The 19,658-nt window shown below is 33.6% G+C and overlaps 1 protein-coding gene across 1 annotated transcript; it reads left to right on the forward strand.

The window, feature by feature from the left end:
• Positions 1-17,029: 17,029 nt before the first annotated feature.
• On the forward strand, positions 17,030-18,971 carry LOC132268536 (exocyst complex component EXO70B1-like). The gene has a single exon (XM_059769367.1). The coding sequence runs from the start codon at positions 17,175-17,177 to the stop codon at positions 18,927-18,929; it is 1,755 nt and encodes a 584-aa protein (XP_059625350.1). The 5' UTR covers positions 17,030-17,174; the 3' UTR covers positions 18,930-18,971.
• The last annotated feature ends 687 nt before the right edge of the window (positions 18,972-19,658 follow it).

Consider the following 19,658-nt stretch of genomic DNA (forward strand, 5'->3'; position numbering starts at 1 on the left):
AATAAAATATCATCATGTATAAGATTCAGTTTGTGTAGGACATATGATATAGGAAGTTTAAAGAAATAATAAGTCATTCATATTATGTGATAACTTGATATCATATTTATCATAGTTATTTATGGAATGTTTGATGTATTTCCTTAATTGTTACATCAATTGTTCGATTGTGTGGTTTAATGCACCGGTATGGGACGGTAGCATTCTAGGGATGGATTAACTTATCAGTTAAGTCCTACCTATTTTATATAAGGGAATGGATTAACTAAAATGTTAAGTCCTACTTATATTTAAGTCAGGTCAGCTGAACAAGTTGAATGACTTATGCAGGATTAACTTATTATATAAGGGAATGGATTAACTAAAATGTTAAGTCCTACTTATATTCAAGTCAGGTCAGCTGAACAAGTTGAATGACTTATGGAGGATTAATTTATATTGGATAGGATGGTTACTAGATTATATATATATAAGTATGGTGCCATGATATGAGCTTGAATCTCAAGATCAATGGTTAGGACGCGTATATCACCAGGGATGTGTAACTAGATATAGTGTAGTTGTGTACTCTGGTAGGTCTAGGTACTCATGCCCACTATATGTGCGTTTTGTATGTTGCCTACTATTCAGGTTGAGACAACCTATAGTCTAGTGAGGTTCCTTTAGTGTGTATATATATATATATATATATATATATATATATATATACGGACTACTAGTTACTGTTGGATTGACTAGGATGTATACGTGTATCGAATCTCTGCTTGGACTGTAGTAGAGTAGAACTTGTTTGTGGGCCTGACCCACTATTATTTTTCAGGTGTTCGTCAGGACTAGAGGTTGTTCGTGCTGAGCAGGGATCAGTCTACTTCATTCTTCCGATGCTACATAGGAGTTCCTTTATGATTCAGTTTCCTGATTTAGAAGATTATTGCTGTCATTTGTTTAGTTTGGATTTTCTAGGGGTCCACACAGTATAGATTCCCGAGTTGTATTTTGGAGGATCAATTGTATCAGAAGAGTTTATTAATTAATGGAAATATATTCTGAGGTTTATTATTAGATTATCATTTTAGTTTCTTGTCAGCATTTTATTTATTCTTTTTTATTTTTTTGTACTCTGTGTTCGTTTATTATCAATTTGTTTTGATATCCTCGGGTATTCGGGCGTGGGCCTGGCCAACCCGCATTCGGAAATCCGGGGGGTATCACAACTCTTTCCTAGAACCTTTCTTGCAAACTCCGTAGTCTTATTTCTATTATTTTCCCTTTACCAATAAGAGAAAACCACATGTTATAACTTATATATACATTGCCATTTCTCCGAGTTTGTATAATTTGAAGATTTAGAACACATAACTGTAGTTGAAACTGCTCTTACAATGGAAACTCTAGACAATGTTGTGGCTTCATACGAGTGAGCTGTGAAGATAATTTTGCAATGGGATGTAAATGCTACGAGAAGACACATGATGTTTGATGGAGAAGATCATAATGAGATAAATCAGCACTTGCGAGCCGTTGATGAGATCCACAGCCGGATGGAATTGACGACCGTGCCTGATGATGACAAAAGCAAGGCCAACAGTGTGCTCAAAAAAGCCATGGCCTGGCTCAAGGAGGAGTTTGTCAACATTCTGACCGGGACAGGCAACATCAGTCCCAGCTATTCAACTTGTTCGAGTTCAGTAACTGATAGCATTAGCTATGAATTAGTTGAAGAGAATTACTTAGACTTCGATATTGTGCCATTTGAAGAAGAAATCAATGATCTCCAGAGTATTACTGAAAGGATGGACTCTGTTCAGTGCGTTCAGGTTTACAGGAGAGTACGGAAGGATATAGTGGACGCGTGTTTTCAACGCCTTGGCATCAAGAAATTGAGCATTCAAGAAATTTGGAGGTTGGAGTGGCAAGTGTTGGAGGTGAAGATCAGACACTAGATACGTGCGGCTAAGTTTTGTGTTTGAATTTTCTTTCCGAAAGAGAAACAACTCTGTGAGCAAATCTTTGCAAGTCTTGAAACTGTTGCAGTTGATTTCTATTTTACGGAAATAGTTAGAGATGCCACAGTTCAGTTATTTGACTTTGTGGTGTAAGATTATTTATTTAATTGTGGCCCACATGATTTGGACATGTGACATATTACTTGGTGGCTAAGTAAATAGATATCAATTAATATTATTTATTTATAGTCAACTTATAATTACCTTTTTGGTAATTACTTATTAGAGAAGTGTTTTTCTTTCTTATTTCTTACTTTGATGGAAAGTAGAATTATGTTACTAAAAAGGAAAACTGGTCCTCTCTCTGCCTATATAAAAGTGCATATACTCCATCAATTATGTATGATTAACGATATAACACGAGAAAGTTTTATGTGTGCAAAAGGCCAAGAGAGAGAAACCAATTTCCACCTTTGCCTGTTGATCGGATTTGCAGATTGGTTTGTGGTTAAAGGATCTAGACATTGAATTTAATCTCAACATGTTTTTAATATTATGAATAGAGGTATGTATATCTAACTAGTATTTATTTATGCATTATAGATATGTGAAAATTATAAAGTTTTAAGATATGGGATTCATGTAAATTTGTGATTAATGGCTTAACACAAATTAATTAGAGTTTACATGTGGTATCAGAGCTAATGTTTAGGAACCCATTATTTTCCTTTAAAGTTGTATAAATAAAAGTAAAATTAAATTATTGTATAATATATATGTATGTATCTGAATGTGCTGATGTAGTTGATTCATTTAATTAAGCTTTGTCCACCATTGATTGACTGATATGCTTTTACATCTTTTATGTAAATTATTATAAAGGAATTTAGTTTTGATTAATGCCTCAATTTTCGTACATGATATGAATTGAAAAGTGTTTATTTTGTTTGTTACCTTTTTAATGAAGTCAATCTCTATATCAATTACAGTTTGATGATTATACAGATTATATTTTATTAATTATTTAAAAATTTAATAAATTATTGAGTACACAAAATATGTATATTTATTTATTTTATTAAAAATTTAAATTTCTAGAATAATGTGTTAGTTTAGAAATTTAATTTAACTTTAATGGACATGCAAATAATAAATAATTATTTTGTATCCATACATACATACATGATGGAGAATCAATTTTAAATTGATTCAATTATGATCTTTGAGTCTGAAAATAAAAATAATATATTTTATTATATATATAAAGTAAAAAGATATTTTTATTAAATTTTTTGACTATTAAATTTCTAGGATCGAATCTATCTATCTAAACTTGGATATATCAGCATGAGTATGTGTGTATAATGTTAAATGGATAACTTAATGATGAATATGTCACTAGATAATTTAATATTCATATTATGTGAGGGTTAGTAACTACCAAAGTGGCCTAACTATGATGATTGATGAGTATTAATCATAATAGTAAACATAATTAATGATGAATTAATCTTTATCTAATTTAATATTCATAATATGTGAAGATTGGTAGTTACAAAAGTGGCCCAATCATAATGATTGATGAATATTAATTTTTGTAGTAGATATAATTAATCATAAATTAGTTACTATCTAATTTAATATTCATATTATGTAAAGGTTGGTAGCTACCAAAGTGGCCTAACCATAATGGTTAATGAATATTAATTTTAGTAGCAAACATAATTGCAATATTTCATGAATTATGATGCTTATTATTTTTTGTGATATTCATGAATATTGAGTTTATTTAATTATGAGAAATAATTCTCTAGAGGGAATTTATTTTCAAGTGATTAAATGAAAATTAAGGGATTGCATATATTTTTTAATTAGGTAGATATAGGATATCCAAAGGTAACTTATCTATTTAATTAAATAATGCATCACCAATGAAGGTATACATATAAATACAAATAAATATCATTATTAGTATTTTATAGTTGCCACCCAAAGGGATACTATAGTTATACATTGTATTTATATTTTTAAGTTATATAAACGTGTTGTTAATTCAAAGTATTATTATTGTGAACATTTTATCTTATTATATTTGTTTTATTATATCTCCTAATGCGCATGCTACATCTGTTCTGATTATCAATAGGACTAACTTCTCATTATGGAATGAGTAAGTTGAGTTCAAAATTTAGATGTGTTAAATCTTGACTTAGTATTTTAAACTGAGAAACCTACTGTTATTACTGATAAAGACAGTGAGGGAGAAAAGATTCTCCATAAAGTTTGGGAGAGATCGAGTAGATTAAGCATTATGAGTATGCGAATAATTGTTCCCCATAGTGATAGTGCTAAGGAATATTTGAATAAAAGAATGTTTTCGTATTGTAGAAAAATATCTAAAGCGAAAATTATTTATTTATATCACTACTATGCAATTTTGTTGGTACTCTTACTATGTATGAGTATGTTCTTAAGATGACTAATGTTGCTACAAAATTGAGAATCTTAGGAATGATTATGGATGAGAAATTTCTCATTAAATTTATTCTCAATTTCTTGTTTATTCAGTACGGGTCATTTCGAATTAACACTATTAAGGCAAGTGGAAAGTGATTTAATTGACCATTATGTTAATTTAGGAGGAGACAAGGCTTAAGTAGCAAAGTAATCATTATGTTCATCTAATGACTCAAGAAGTTATAAATAAATTTTGGGAATAAGCCTGAAAAGGTATTAAGTGAGCAACACCCAAAATTAAAAGATTTAGGTCAATTTACTAAAAGAAAGGACTGTAATAATGTAAAAGTATCATTAATGTATTGAACACTTTTAGAAAGATTACATAAAATATAAAGAATGATTCGACAAAGAATGGTTAGCTTTTAGCTTTTATATATTTCGAATTACTTATTGAAATTCTTTCTAATACATGATAGGTTGACTTAAGTACTAATGTTTATATTTCTAATAGATGCAAGAATTTCATATGGCCTAAATCACAAATTCAAATAAGAATTTCTTATTTATGATAATTGGAAAAAAGTTTTGTTAAAATCATTGTGACATTATGTTTAATGTTAGACAATGGATTTTATTAAAATTATTTTTAAACTTTTTACGTTTATTCAATTTCCCATAATTTGATTTTATTTCAAAACTTTATGTTAATGGTTTTTCATTTAAATTTGATAATGATGTTTATTCAAGAAATTCTAATTTGTGAGTTATGGTATTATTATTGATGATTTCTGTAAATTCAAACTTGATAGTTTATTTATTAAAAACCTTTTGATCTTGCATCATAATGTTAGAATTAAGCGTAGCTCAATTAATAGAAAATTTATCTTTCTTGTGGCACAAAAGACTAGGTCAATATCTAGTGAAAGGTTAGGAAAATTAGTAAATGATGCGATTCTTTTGAATCTAAACTTTACTGATTTTGGTGTGTGTGTAGATTGTATTAATGGTAAACAAACCAAAACACACAAAGAAATGAGCCACAATAAGTATATGGCTTCTTAAAATTATTCATACAGACATTTATAGACTTTCTGATGTTTCATCTTTTGGTGGAGAAAAGTATTTTATTGCCTTTATAGTTAATTTTTTCACGCTATGGATATATCTATTTGTTTCATAAAAAACCTCAAGTAATACTCTTGAAGTATACATAATTGAGGTTGAAAGGCAACTAGATAGAAAAGTGAAAATCATAAGGTCATATAGAGGTGGTGAATATTATGGAAAGTATGATGGAATGGGTTAAAACTCTAACCGTTTACTAAACTCCTTCAAATGTATGGCATTTATATTCAATACACTTTGCTATACATGTCACAGCAGAAGCGTGTAGCTGAAAGGCGTAATCGTACTTTTATAGATATGGTTAGGAGTATGTTAAGTAATTTCTTGTTGCCTATAATGTTATGGATATTAAGTAATCTAAAGGGTACAAGTTTTACTGTCCTAAACATAATACGATAATTATTGAAACTGGTAATGACAGATTCATTAAGAATGGTGAAGTCAGTGGGAGTGATAAAAATAAGAATTTGATCATTCCAGAAGTTAGGGTACAAATCTCTTTACCCATAAGTTCTAAAGAAAAAATTGTTCCTTAAGTTGTTGAACCGTATAACAACGAAGAACAATTAAATGATCAACAATTCTATAATGAGATTGTCACCAATGAATAGATTGTAAAAGAATCATAAGGAATAACATTAAGACGATCTCAAAAAGAAAGGAGTTCTGCTATTCTGGATGACTATGTGATATATCTACAAGAATTTGATTTTGATAAATAGTGAGATATATACGGATCCGGTTACACATTCACAAACCATTAACAAAAATTATTTTACTAAATGGATTGGTGCCATGAATGAAGAGATTATAAAGAAACCTTCTCTCCAGTATCTAAGAAGGAATCTTTTAAAATATCATGGCATTAGTAGCTTATTATAATTTATAGTTACATCAAATTGATGTGAATACAACTTTTATGAAAGAGAGTTTATAAGAGAAAGCCCTTATAGAACAACCTGAAGGCTTCACATTAGAGAGTAAAGAATTCATGGTCTGTAAACTTAAGATGCCAATATATGGATTTAAACAAGCTTTCTAACAATGGTATATTAAGTTTAATGATACCATTATTTCTTTTGATTTTAAGGAAAACACTGTTAATCAGTGTATATACTAGAAGGTTAGTAGGAGTAAGTTTATATTTCTGATTCTATATATTGATGATATTTTATTTGCCAGTAGTGATCTTAGTTTATTATATGAAAATAAAGGTTATCACTAAGAACTTTGAAATGAAAGATATGGATGAGGCATCCTACATGATAGGAATAGAATTATTTCATGATAGGTCACGAAAATTTTTAGTATTGTCTCAGAAAACATATATTGAAAGAGTTCTAGAAAGATTTGGTATGAAACATTATTCAACTAGTATTGTTCCATGCATAAAAAGGGGATAAAGTTAGCCTAATGCAATCCCAAAGAATGAGTTAGGTAGAAGGTAAAGAAACGAAAAATATTCTTTATGCATATATTATAGAGTTTGATGTATATACAAGTTGGTATGTGATAAAAGATTATATGCTTACACTTAGGAAGACATTTTTTAATTGGTTATTTGTTTCTTTTGGCTGGAAGAACAATAATATGAAAAAGTATAAAGTAATTTTTTTTATTACTTTGTCTATTATGAATTTTTAATTTGTAGCATGCTTTGAGGCTACAATTTATTATTGCAGAATTTATTTCAGGATTTAGAGTTATGAGTACTATTTTCAGATTGCTGAAAATTTATGCTGCAATTGTTGATCTTCTTGTATAAAAAATGATAGGTATTCTAAAGTTGAAATACTTTATCATTAAAGAAGATGTTTAGAAATAATAAATGTCTATTGAATATATAAGCACACAACTTATGATTGCAACCCATTAACGAATAGACTACCACCCAAGACATTTATGAAATATGTTAAAAGAATGAGTCTTGAATGTAGTCAATGATGATTATTTTTTAATTGTGAATTGCTTAACAGTGCTTATATATATTTGACATTTTGCGCTCATTAAATGTGTTTATGATATTTCCTATTAGTTAATGTACATGTACGTATTGCTTTAATAAGTGGTAATAGGAATAGTCTTGGAAAATACATTATTGTTAGATCATTATTGATACTTCTCATTTATAAACTATATTGAATAGGTTACTAGTGTTGTAGTACATGGAATGGACTGTGTCATTTAGGGACATACAACCGCTATGACTCACATTGGTAGTTTGTTTACTATGGTATTTATGATGACCAACTTAATACCTTAATTTGATTTATGGTGCACATTAATGACTATTTTACTAAACCACTACAGAAGTTATCATATATACCAAGTGGGAGAATATAAGATTATTTATTTAATTGTGGCCCACATGATTTGGACATGTGACATATTATTTGGTGGCTAAGTAAATAGATATCAATTAATATTATTTATTTATGGTCAACTTATAATTACCTTTTTGGTAATTACTTATTGGAGAAGTGTTTTTCTTTCTTATTTCTTACTTTGATGGAAAGTAGAATTATGTTACTAAAAAGGAAAACTAGTCCTTTCTCTGCCTATATAAAAGTGCATATACTCCATCAATTATGTACGATTAACGATACAACACGAGAAAGTTTTATGTGTGTAAAAGGCCAAGAGAGAAAAACCAGTTTCCGCCTTTGCCTGTTGATCAGAGTTGCAGATTGGTTTGTGGTTAAAGGATCTGGATATTGGATTTAATCTCAACAAGGTTTGATATCATGAATAGAGGTATGTATATCTAACTAGTATTTATTTATGCATCATAGATATGTGAAAATTATGAAGTTCTAAGATATGAGATTTATGTAAAATTGTAATTAATGGCTTAACACAAATTAATTAGAGTCTACATGTGGATGCCATAGGTACTAGTCGTCTATCGCTAGAGAGGCTGTTCAAATTTATAGACCTGCACGAAGCATTGTCAGATCTTCTGCTGGAAGTGGACATTCTTTTTCAATCAAAATCAGCGGAACCTATTGAAATCAAGGTTGCTGAGTCACCTTTTCAAATCTGAGCTGTTGAGATACTTTCTCAGCTCAAGGAAGTAATCAGAGGGACTCTTTTGCAGCTAGAGAAAGAAATAGGCCATGAGCAATCAACAATTTTGGTTCCAGGTGGGACTATTCACAGCTTGACTAGGTATGTGATGGACTATACCATTAGGATCTCCAAGTAAAAGCAATCTTTAACTTGGTTAATTGTATCTAAGCCATCAACGGGTTTGAAATATTTGGATGATGAGACGATTATTGATATGGACTATGTAGAAGTTGAGGGGCAAAAGCCGTTGGCACTCCATTTAATTTGGATAATTCATAATTTAGTACACAAATTGATTGTCAAGTCCAAACACTACGATTACGTTGACTTAGCTCTTTTGTTTGTAATGGACAATGTTTTATACATTTTTCAGAGAATTAAAGGCTGTCCAGAATTGTGGATGGTGATTGGCTGTGATTTGTTAAAGAAATTAAGAGAACTTCTTAAATACTATATGGCAGTTTTACTATTGAGAATCAAGTCTCGTATGAGATACAGAAAACTAGGCACCAAAAGGTGCTGCTCTTCTGGGATGTCAATGAGTGCTAACAGCGAGGTGTTCGGGACCCTCAAAGCCATTGTTGAAGAATATGAAAGGAAGTACTGTAAAAGGCATTTGATGCATCGACAAGCTGATCCCAGTTTACATGTCATTTCTTGGCCTCTGAGGCTTGTAGTTGATTCAAACAGGAAGGGGCTCTTTATGAAAATAGTTTGTGCGCTTTTGGGGGATCCAACAATTTTTGCAGATTTGGTGCTGGATTTAATCTCCAGATGAGTCTCCGGCCTTACTACATGTGGTTAGTTAATTATAGTCTAAGCAATCAGTGACAAGCTCACGGTCCCTCAAGGTTTTGATCTGCACCGCTCGATTATGCCTTAAGTGACCTATTGAGGGCTGGCTTTTGGCATCAGTTTTGCCCCAAAAAAGTATATTCATTTTGTAATGTAAATATAACCACATGACAGTTTTTCTTGTGAACTTGAAAATATGTTGGCATTTTTGTAATGGATGAGAAATAATATTATAATTTGCGATAAGCTATTGTTGTTTATAACTGTGGGATGTCGTGTATTGTTCGCCGTGAATTTCGGAATTGGTTGTGTTTCAGGTCTTTATGCAAAGTCGGCTCTCATGAGTCCAGTTTCGAGTGTTATCAGCTGCAAACAGCAGCATTCTTGGGCCAGTCGGCCGGCTGACAGGGAATATCAGCCGACCGATAGTGCCCTTCTAGCCATTCTAGAGAGTTGCACTTCTAGTATCATCGTTTCGGCCGACTGACCATCTCTATCAGCCGACCGAAACCCCAAGTTCGGAAAGGCCGAGGGCCCAACCTTTCCTTCATAACGGCTGAACCTTTCTTTCAGAAGGGCCGAACCTTTCCTTCGGCTGACCAAACCATCCGAGGTCAGAACGACCGAACCGTCTGAGGTCAAAATGACCGAACCGTCCGAGGTCAGAACGATCGACCATGTATTTTAGACCGATCGACCATGTGCTGAACGATTATACTCTGTCAGCTGACCCCTTCCCCTTTGACTAGTGTTTTGATCCTTACTTGTTGGGCTGTGATTTTAGGGTGCTTTAAGCTATGCAATGGATTGAAAATTACCCTTGAGCACAGGAAATGACCATTATATCTTTACTGATCTCGGGTTTGGGTAAGGACGTGGCTAACGGTTCGAACTTACAGGTTCGGGTCGTTGCAGGCTATGATTTGTTAAACAAATTAAAATAACTTCTTATCTACTATATGAAAGTTTCAATATCGAGAATCAAATCCTGTATGATGAGATACAAATAACTAGGTACCAGTGGGTGCTGCTCTTCTGGGATGTCAACGAGTACTAACAAAGAGATGCTCAAGATCCTCAAAGCCATGGTTGAAGAATATGAAAGGATGTACTTTAAAGGCGGCGTTTGATGCATCGACAAGCTGATCCCAGCTTACAGGTCATTTCATGTCCTCTAACTCTAAGGCTTGTACTCGATTCAAATACGAAGGGTCATGAGTTTTGGAAGGCATACTCCTCATGACAATAGTTTATAAGCTTTTGGGGGATCACCAATTTTTGCAGTGCTGGATTTAATCTTCAGATGAGTCTTTGGCCCTTACTGTGGTTGGTTAATTACAATGTTAAAAGTTTGGACTATACTTAATTCTTAGAGTACTAATATAGTATGGTTTTCTTATGCTAAGTTTGTAAGACAACCGCAGTCTACATTCTCCTTGTTTAGAGATGAACCAGAATCCTCTCCTGTGCGCAACATGCACGGTACTGTGCACAGGAAGATGAAGGTTGGTAGAGTGGTTTATATTAAGAGTTTGTAATGCATTCTACTTATTACAGTTGTGAGAGCTCTGTGTTTATTTTCTCACTTGTTTTTCTATTCTTTCCAAATGTAAGAAGTTTCTTTTGATACCATTTCTTTGTTTTCTTGTCTGTACTGAGATTGTGAACGACTTTAGTTTGTTTAAGTGCATACATGCTACTTTACTGGAGGGCATGTTTGGCCTTCGTTACATATCATAGTTTAGGAAAGCTTGCAATTTTGGAAAATGTTTATGTGATCTTTGTTAGGCCGGAGTGATTTATTTGCTCATTGCCTGGTTGAGGCTGCTGAATTTGATTGTAAATAATTTTTTTTCCTATTAGCGGGAAAAAAATCTGAAACTATAACTTTTCACCATACATAAGATTATAAGAGCAAAGATTTATCCCTTATTTATATTTGACAAATATATCAATTAGATTTTTAGGTAAAAATTACATTTAACCTAAATTTGAAATGTTTCACCATAATTTACATTTTATTAAATATGTAATACATATAGTGATATATCACATGTTTTATTTAATGTATCATATTTGACATGTAATTTCAGATTTTGCAAATCCATAAAATTCGAAAATTATATATTTGTAAATATATATTTGAAATATATTAAATATTATATATCTTATGGAAGATATATAATATTTAATATAATATATGACTCAAAAACAAAATATTTTTTTAAAAAATATCAAAATTTGCAATTTCTGAATTTTTTTTTATTTTTTATTGAAAATAATAATAATAATAATTTGCTAGACCTTGCCCCCACCCTGACCCTATGCAAAAGTCTAGCCCAAATAGGCTAATCAACAGCCTAAAAAATATCATAGTCAATGACAAGCTCACTGTTCGGCAAGGTTCTGATCTGGACCCCTTGATTGTGCCTTAAGTTTAATACTCCAACTGTAATGGTGTTGATGTACACAATCAGGAAAGCGGCCTATTAGGGGTTTGTCTTTTGGCATCAGAGGCAGGTAAGCATATGTTAATGGTTTTAATCTTTTTACTTTTACTGAGAGGGTAATGGATTGCAAAAATAATATATTTGCTCTGCATATTCTACTCAGCATTTTTTTTGAGTAGAAAAACACTCATTTTTAATATCACATATTACTTGATATCTGTGACAAGCGACAATAACACAACTTGGGGAAATTTGATTCTTTCGGAATAAAATGTTCCATTGATTGATCAATTTGATGTATGACCTATATATATATATATTGTTATGGTGTAATATTTCTAATTTTTGAAATTTTTTATTTTTTGAAATTTTTTCAAAATTTTAAATTATTTTAATTATTGTCTCATTTTGCGTGCCAAACACTGTGGGAGTGTGTCTAGAGAGTTCTTAAAGTTGATTGAAGCATTTCCTTGAGTTCAGTATTCTTAAAAATATATTGATTGCCATTTCGACATTTTTTTTTATTTTTCGGACCGAAAGATCCCAAGTGGGACCCGATATACCCAAACTGTCGTGCACGGAAATTATCTTTCGTGACCGTTGCGTTTCATAATTATTTATTTAGTGCGTGATTGTGTCGGTCTGTAATTAAATAAGTTTATAGCATGTATACATGTATATAGGCAAATGAGACAAAATTAATTTTTTTGGAGGCAGGCGGAACCCACCCTTGACATTAGTATTTCAAATGACCACATGCTGAAATTATGGCCATTTCTTCTCATCCTCTCTCCATATTTCTTTTTCATTTTTTTTTTTTTCCAAACTTTAAGGCCATGATTCTCCCCCTTCTACTTGGAATTTGGTTTTATCACTTAAGACAAAGTTGATGAGCGCGTCGAAATCTTCGTTTTGATTGGAGCAAAGTGTTGTTTGGCCACCATTTGAGATTTCGAATTTTGGGTTTAATTTAGAGCTTTTTCTTCTAATTGAGGTAGATGTGTTCTAATTTATGATCTCTTTGATTCTAGATACTCATTTTTCTAGATATGATCTATAACATGCTTAATTGTGATTATTTCTTGAGAATTTGTTATAAAGTTACATATATATATATATATATATATAAGTTGTTTATCCATGTGTGTTTTATGTGTAGTGGTATGTGTATATGTGGTTTGTTGAATTGATTTGAGAAGTAGGTGATTGTGTTTTTATCCCTTATGCTTAGCTACTGAAATTTGGTTGTTAATGAGCATGTTATATTTTTATGAGAATTTCCTTGTTAAGCATGCAACGTTGTAAGGTTGGATTATATAAAATTATGACATTTGGGAAGCACGAAGTATTCATGCATTCCATTAGAAAAGAAAAGGGGAAAATGTTTTGAAAAGCAAATGGAAATTATTTTGGGAAAAATATTTTGAAAAGGGTTTTTGCGAAAACTTGGATGCCTAAAAGGTGCCTGGTGATTAGTGACGTTAATGTGATCTAGAGAGAATTAGGGAAAGACCCTAATGTGGTTGAGCTACTTAGGCCCAGAACGACGCCATGGAGGTGCCATGTGGTCGGGGATAGATAGTCAATCCTTCCCTCGTGGCGCCATAGAAGTGCTATGGGTCGGGCTGCATTAACGGTTTGGAATGATGAAACGGAATTGTTTCAGAAATGGAGAGTGACATTGGCATGATTGTAACGACCCAAGTCCTCATGGATCCGGATCATTAAACGGGTCCTTACCCGACCCAAAATCATCTGAGGGTAAAACGGTCTTTTCACATTAAATTTAAATATCAAGCCCGAAAAGGGCAAAATGGTAATTTACCACAATTCAATAAATTGAGACTCAAGGGTACAACGGTCATTAACTTATATCATATAGTAAATAAAACAAGGTTCGGGCAATATAGTCCTTTCGGGGGTTAAAATAATTATGGCATTTTAGTGGGTCATAAAATAATTATTTACAACTTCAAGTGGGTGCCAAAGTGTAATTTGGGAAATTAAATACATACTACTTGAGTGGCATAAACCGGTCGACGTTTCCACACCATACGTCGACTGGTAACGTCGACCGGTTTGGGTATGAACAGTGGGAAAACCCACTGCCAAGATACCGGTCGACGTATGGAGCCATACGTCGACTGGTTTGGAACGTGATACCGGTCGATGTATGAGAAGCCATACGTCGACTGGTTTGGAACATGTACAAGATTACCACACTGTAAGATACCGGTCCACGTATGGGAGCCATATGTCGACTGGTTTGGGTCATTCACGTTCAAAATACTTACTATCAGGATACCGGTCGACGTATGGGATGCCACATGTCGATTGGTTTGGGTTATCCAGACTCGGTTGCCACTGTCAAAGAAAAACCAAACACTTGATGCTCAACCACCCACGCCATTACCTTTACGTACATAAATTAAGATATACTTCAACATCAAATTGTAATAACAACCACCACGTTCATAACGTAATTTACAACAAGTTACTTAAAATACACAAAACTAATTTTGAGTGAGTAATACTTAATTACATTTTCCAATGGCCATAATTGCAAACTTATTTACATTCTCCAAAAACTATGATTATACATGTAATGGCCAAATACAAAATAGCAAAAAAATCATCTTCTAACAACTTTCAAGCTTTCGGAGGATTCTCATCCGCCATTTTCTTGCCATGACCTAAAAAATATAATAATATAGTGGGGTGAGCAATTTGCTCAGTAGGTGGCGCCTAAGACGCACCTCATGAGACCGCGTGAATCCAAAACAAAGAATAGGCCAATAGGAGTTGGGGTCATTCAACATAGGAAAAATACAACATGGTTATCATCCTCAATTCAACATAGGAAAAATACAACATGGTTATCATTCTCAACACAAATAATAAAGATGCAATGGAGATGCAATGTATGCCGATGTCGCTCCCCATTTTCACAATTTGAATCATCGCTTTCAAACTGTTAATGTAACCCCCTTTGGTGACTTCGCAGCGCCGAGAGAAGGATTGACTACTGTCCCTGACCTTTGGTGACTCCACAGCGTCATTATGGGACCCAGATAGCTCAACCACGCTAGGGCAATCTCCCTAGTTCCCTCTAGGTTACATTAACCTACCGGCCCGTTGGTGACTCCGCAGCGACCGAGTTTTCCAAAACACTTTCATCAAAATATTCTTTCCCAAAACTCCCCATTTTCATTTCAAAAACAATTTCTTCCCTTCATGCAACCCAATGGTGTACATGCTTGTCTCATGATCACAATACTATGAAAATAAGGAATTTGACACAACACAAGTAAGCATGTTCTCATACTTTTAATATTTAGACAATAAAGGACTATCACAAAATACAATAGGGCATGCTTTCATACACCATTCTTAGTATGTGAACAATACAATAGGCATAAAACTCATTATATAAGCATGTTTCTCATATAACACAATCAAGACAAGTCTTCACATATTCACATATATACAATCAAGACATTTTAGGCTTCAATTAATACCAATAAGCATGTTATAACACAATTCAAGTAGAATAACTCACAAAGGTGCATGAATAATGTGAATTAGGAAGCCCCTGCCTCAAAATGAGCAAAACCCTAGAAATGGGTTAAGAATTTCGAAATCCTTAGGAGGCACCAAATCTGAATTTGTTGGTACTCAAGCGTAGAGCTCGCCGTGCTCTCCGATTTGCCTCAAACGGTATCCAAAATCTCTAAGTAATGAGATAGGAATCCGAACTCAAAGTTTGGTAACAAAATGGAAAAGAAAAAAGAATGAAGAAGAGAAGAGAGAAATGGAGGGTTACGGGAGAGAGAAAAATGAGGAAGCCAAAATAGGTTTCTAGACCACTTATGTGGTTAATCGTGGGTCCCACCAATTTTATTTTCTTTTCCCTTTTTCTTTTACTTTCATTATCCACCTCACCCACATTTAATTACATGCACCACCAAGTAAACACCACATAATCATAGAAATTAAATTACACACAATGCAAATGGACCCAACTAAAAATCTCGTACGCAAAAATGTGAAAGGACAAAAATGCCCTTGCGACGACTAAATTCTAGAAAAATGAAAATTGCCGAAAATCGAAAACGTCATAATGATATTGCATTTCATTGGCATACACTGTGTATTTTGTGGTTGGATGACCTGTACATATACTTGTGGCTGTTATTGCTGTGATATTCCCTGTAGCATGATCTCGTACTTCTTTTATCCTATGCTTTGTATGGATTCACGGGGTCATTAAGAGGTGTGAATTAGACACATCCTACTGAGCGGCGGGCTCACCTCATTACTTTAACATTTTTCAGGTTACGGGAAGGAAATAGCGGACGACGCTCATCCACAAGTTTAGATGGGTTAGTGAACTGTTTTGACATCTTTTGTAATTGTGATCTTATTATTATTACTATTATTATTATTTTAAGCCACGTATATTATGTATCGACCTTGGAATTAACCATAGTGCCCTTAAACGACCTCGGGTTCGGGTAAGGACCCGATTAGTGATTTGGACTGTAGGATTTGCGGTCGTTACATATTGTTTATGTGTATTATGAACCCAAAGTGCTAGCTACATGTATCGGCTGTGATGGTGAGCAATTTGATATATTAATAGCTCAACTAGACGATCCTTGGACAACTTCATTGTTTAGTTTGAGTCTTGCACTCATAGTCCAGACTCCTGATGTGCATAATATTTGCCGTGATTATTAAGCACAATTAATTTAATTACTTCTCTGTTGCATTGATATTGAATTTATACAATTTATTGAGCATTTTGTACAATTTTACGCATTCAATAAAAATAATTAGGATTCCATCTCCTTCAAAAATATAGGTTGAATTCATATTGGTTTTCTCTGTTACTGTATATTTCATTTTCTGTTACTACTTGAGTACGTAAAAGAATTTATAAAATTTGTTATTGTAGTTGTCATTTTTTATGCCATTTTCTACGAAATAGTAATTAATCTATAACATGACTGTTATACATCATATGTTAATGGCAGAATCGGACAATGAACTTGATGGATATCATAATGATCTTAATTGTAAAAACAATGAATCTAGGTGACTGCATCTGCTTGGCTAAATGATATGAGATATTATATTTGTCCGTACCAGAACAGTCTGTGGTTCTGCATTGCCAGTGATGCTGCCATAGACCATGACTAGTGATCACTTCATGCAGGCCCCTTGACCAAGAAGAGAAGACCATAGGTGATAACTACAGATCCATTAGCAGTTCTCTGATTTCTAATAATTTGATGAATTGGAACTTATAGTTGAAGCTAGTCCTATAATGGGGACTCCAGAAAATGTTGAGGCTGCATATGAATCGGCCGTGAAAATAATTTTGCAATGGGGTGCAAGTGCAGCGAGAGGACAAATGATCTCTGACAGAGGAGATAGAGATGAGATAAATCAGTACTTTCATGCCGTTGATGAGATCCACCGCCGGATGGAACTGACCACCATGTCCGACGATGACAAGAGCAAGGCCAACAGTGTGATGGAGATAGCCATGGCTCAGCTCGAACAGCAGTTTGTCTACATGTTGATTGAGATGTGCCGTAGTAGTCCAATGTGTTCAATTTGTTCTAGTTCGATAACTGATAGCAGTAGCTATGAATTACTTGAAGATGATTATTTAGACTACGATATTCCACTTTTTGAGGAAGAAATCAGTGATCTCCGGAGTGTTGCAGGAAGAATGAAATCTGTTCAGCGTGTTAATGTTTACACTAGAGTAAGGAAGGGTATACTGGACGCACGTTTTCGACGTCTAGGCGTTGAAAAATTAAGCATTGAAGACGTCCGGAGGATAGAGTGGGACTTGGCGGTGGTGAAGATCAGACAGTGGAAACGTGCAGCGAGGGTTTGTGTACGAATTCTCTTTCCAAAAGAGAAACAACTCATTGAACAAATCTTTGGAGCCCATGGAACTGATTTATGTTTTATAGAAACAGTTAAAGATGTGGCAATTCAGGTATTTGACTTTGTGGAAGCCATAAGTACTAGTCGTCCTTCGCCAGAGAAGCTGTTCAAATTCTTAGACATCCACAAGGCCTTGTCGGAGCTTTTGCCAGATGTGAACACTCTCTTTCAGTTGAAAACAGGGGAACCTATTCGAATCCGAGCTTTTGAGATACTTTCTCAGCTCGCGGAGGCAATCAGAGGGATTCTAGCGCAATTGGAGAATGCAGTGTGTCATGAGCTATCAACATTCTTGGATCCGGGTGGGGATATTCACAGCTTGACTAAGTATGTGATGAGATATACCATTCAGATCTCTGATTACAAGGAGTCATTAACTTCATTAATTGTATCCAAACCATCAACAAATTTGAGATATTCTGATGATCAGATGATTCCTGATATGGACTTCACGGCATTTGAAGGGCAAAGTACTTCATTGGAGCTCCATTTAATTTGGATCATTGAGATTCTAGTTTGCAAATTGGAATTCAAGTCCAAACTCTACGAAGATGACACCTTGGGTCATTTGTTCATGATGAACAATGTTCACTACATTGTTCAGAGTATCAAAGATTGTCCAGAACTGCGGATGATGATTGGTGATGATTACGCAAGGAAATTAATCGGAAAGGTCCAACAGGCACAGAGTAGCTATAGTGGTGCTACCTGGTCGGAGATTTTGTCCTGTTTGAAATACAAGGGATTAGGTACCGGTAGGAGCTTCTCTTCTGGGGTGTCTAGGACTAGGAGCTTTTTCAGAGAAAAGTTTAAGACCTTCAATGCCATGTTTGAGGAGGCTACCAGGACTCAAGCAACGTGGTTGATACCGGATATGCAGCTTCGGGAAGAGCTTCGTATGTCGATAGCGGAAGAGTTGATCCCAGCTTATAGGTCATTTCTCGTTCTTTTCAGGAGCCATGTAGAGAGTGAAAAGCACTCTGAAACCTACATCAAATACTCGGCTGAGGACCTTGAGGGTGCGCTCTTGGAATTTTTCGACTCCAAGGAAGAAAATTTGAAGTTGCAATTTAATATACCGTCAAATTCAGTACGTTGTTCATTATCATACTTGACTTAATTCTATATGAGTAGGCACGGTCACAAATTTTTTCTGCCTCATTTTTTTGCAGACACTGTTTAACCTTTTGAAGTCATTTTTAATAATCTTATCTCATGTTGTTTTTGTTTTTCTTCTCCTTCTCTTACTTTCTGTGACAACTAGTATTACACTTGTTTAATTGGCGGCGTCATTAGGTTTCTGATGTATGTATCCAAACTATCTAAGTCTACTCTTGCCATCCCTAATTACTATCTAAGTCTACTCTTGCCATCCCTAATTTTTCTCACTTTCGCTACATGAGCATCAAATTGAGTAACTTCTGAAACAAAAAATCAATTTTGAAAAAAAAATAATAATTTCGAAAGTTTAATCTTATCTACAAAATAAAGAACTTGCATGATTCATCTATCACATGACATACATTATTTTATGGCTTTAGTTAGAACATTACTTGTTCTCCATTTTAGTTGTTAATTTTTTTATTGTAGTCAACTCTTGGGTTATTTAAAGAGAAAATTACTACAAACTACAAAGTCCTAATTTTTCTTCTAAAAAGACAAATAAGTTCTTAAATTTTTTATACGACCAATATCTCTTACTCTTGATATCATTTTCCATTGAAGTTCTAAACCACTCAATTTTCTACTTATACCCTAACCGAATAGAAATAAAGTTTTGCAATTATAGGTTCTATTCTAAAATTGATGTGTAGTACCTTTTTTTTTTTTTTTTTTTTTTTTTTTTTTT

This window comes from Cornus florida, unplaced genomic scaffold, assembly GCF_030987335.1.
Source record: "Cornus florida cultivar Cherokee Brave unplaced genomic scaffold, ASM3098733v1 CherokeeBrave_3.0.0_Hap2_Chr08, whole genome shotgun sequence".
NCBI classification, from domain to species: Eukaryota; Viridiplantae; Streptophyta; class Magnoliopsida; order Cornales; family Cornaceae; genus Cornus; species Cornus florida.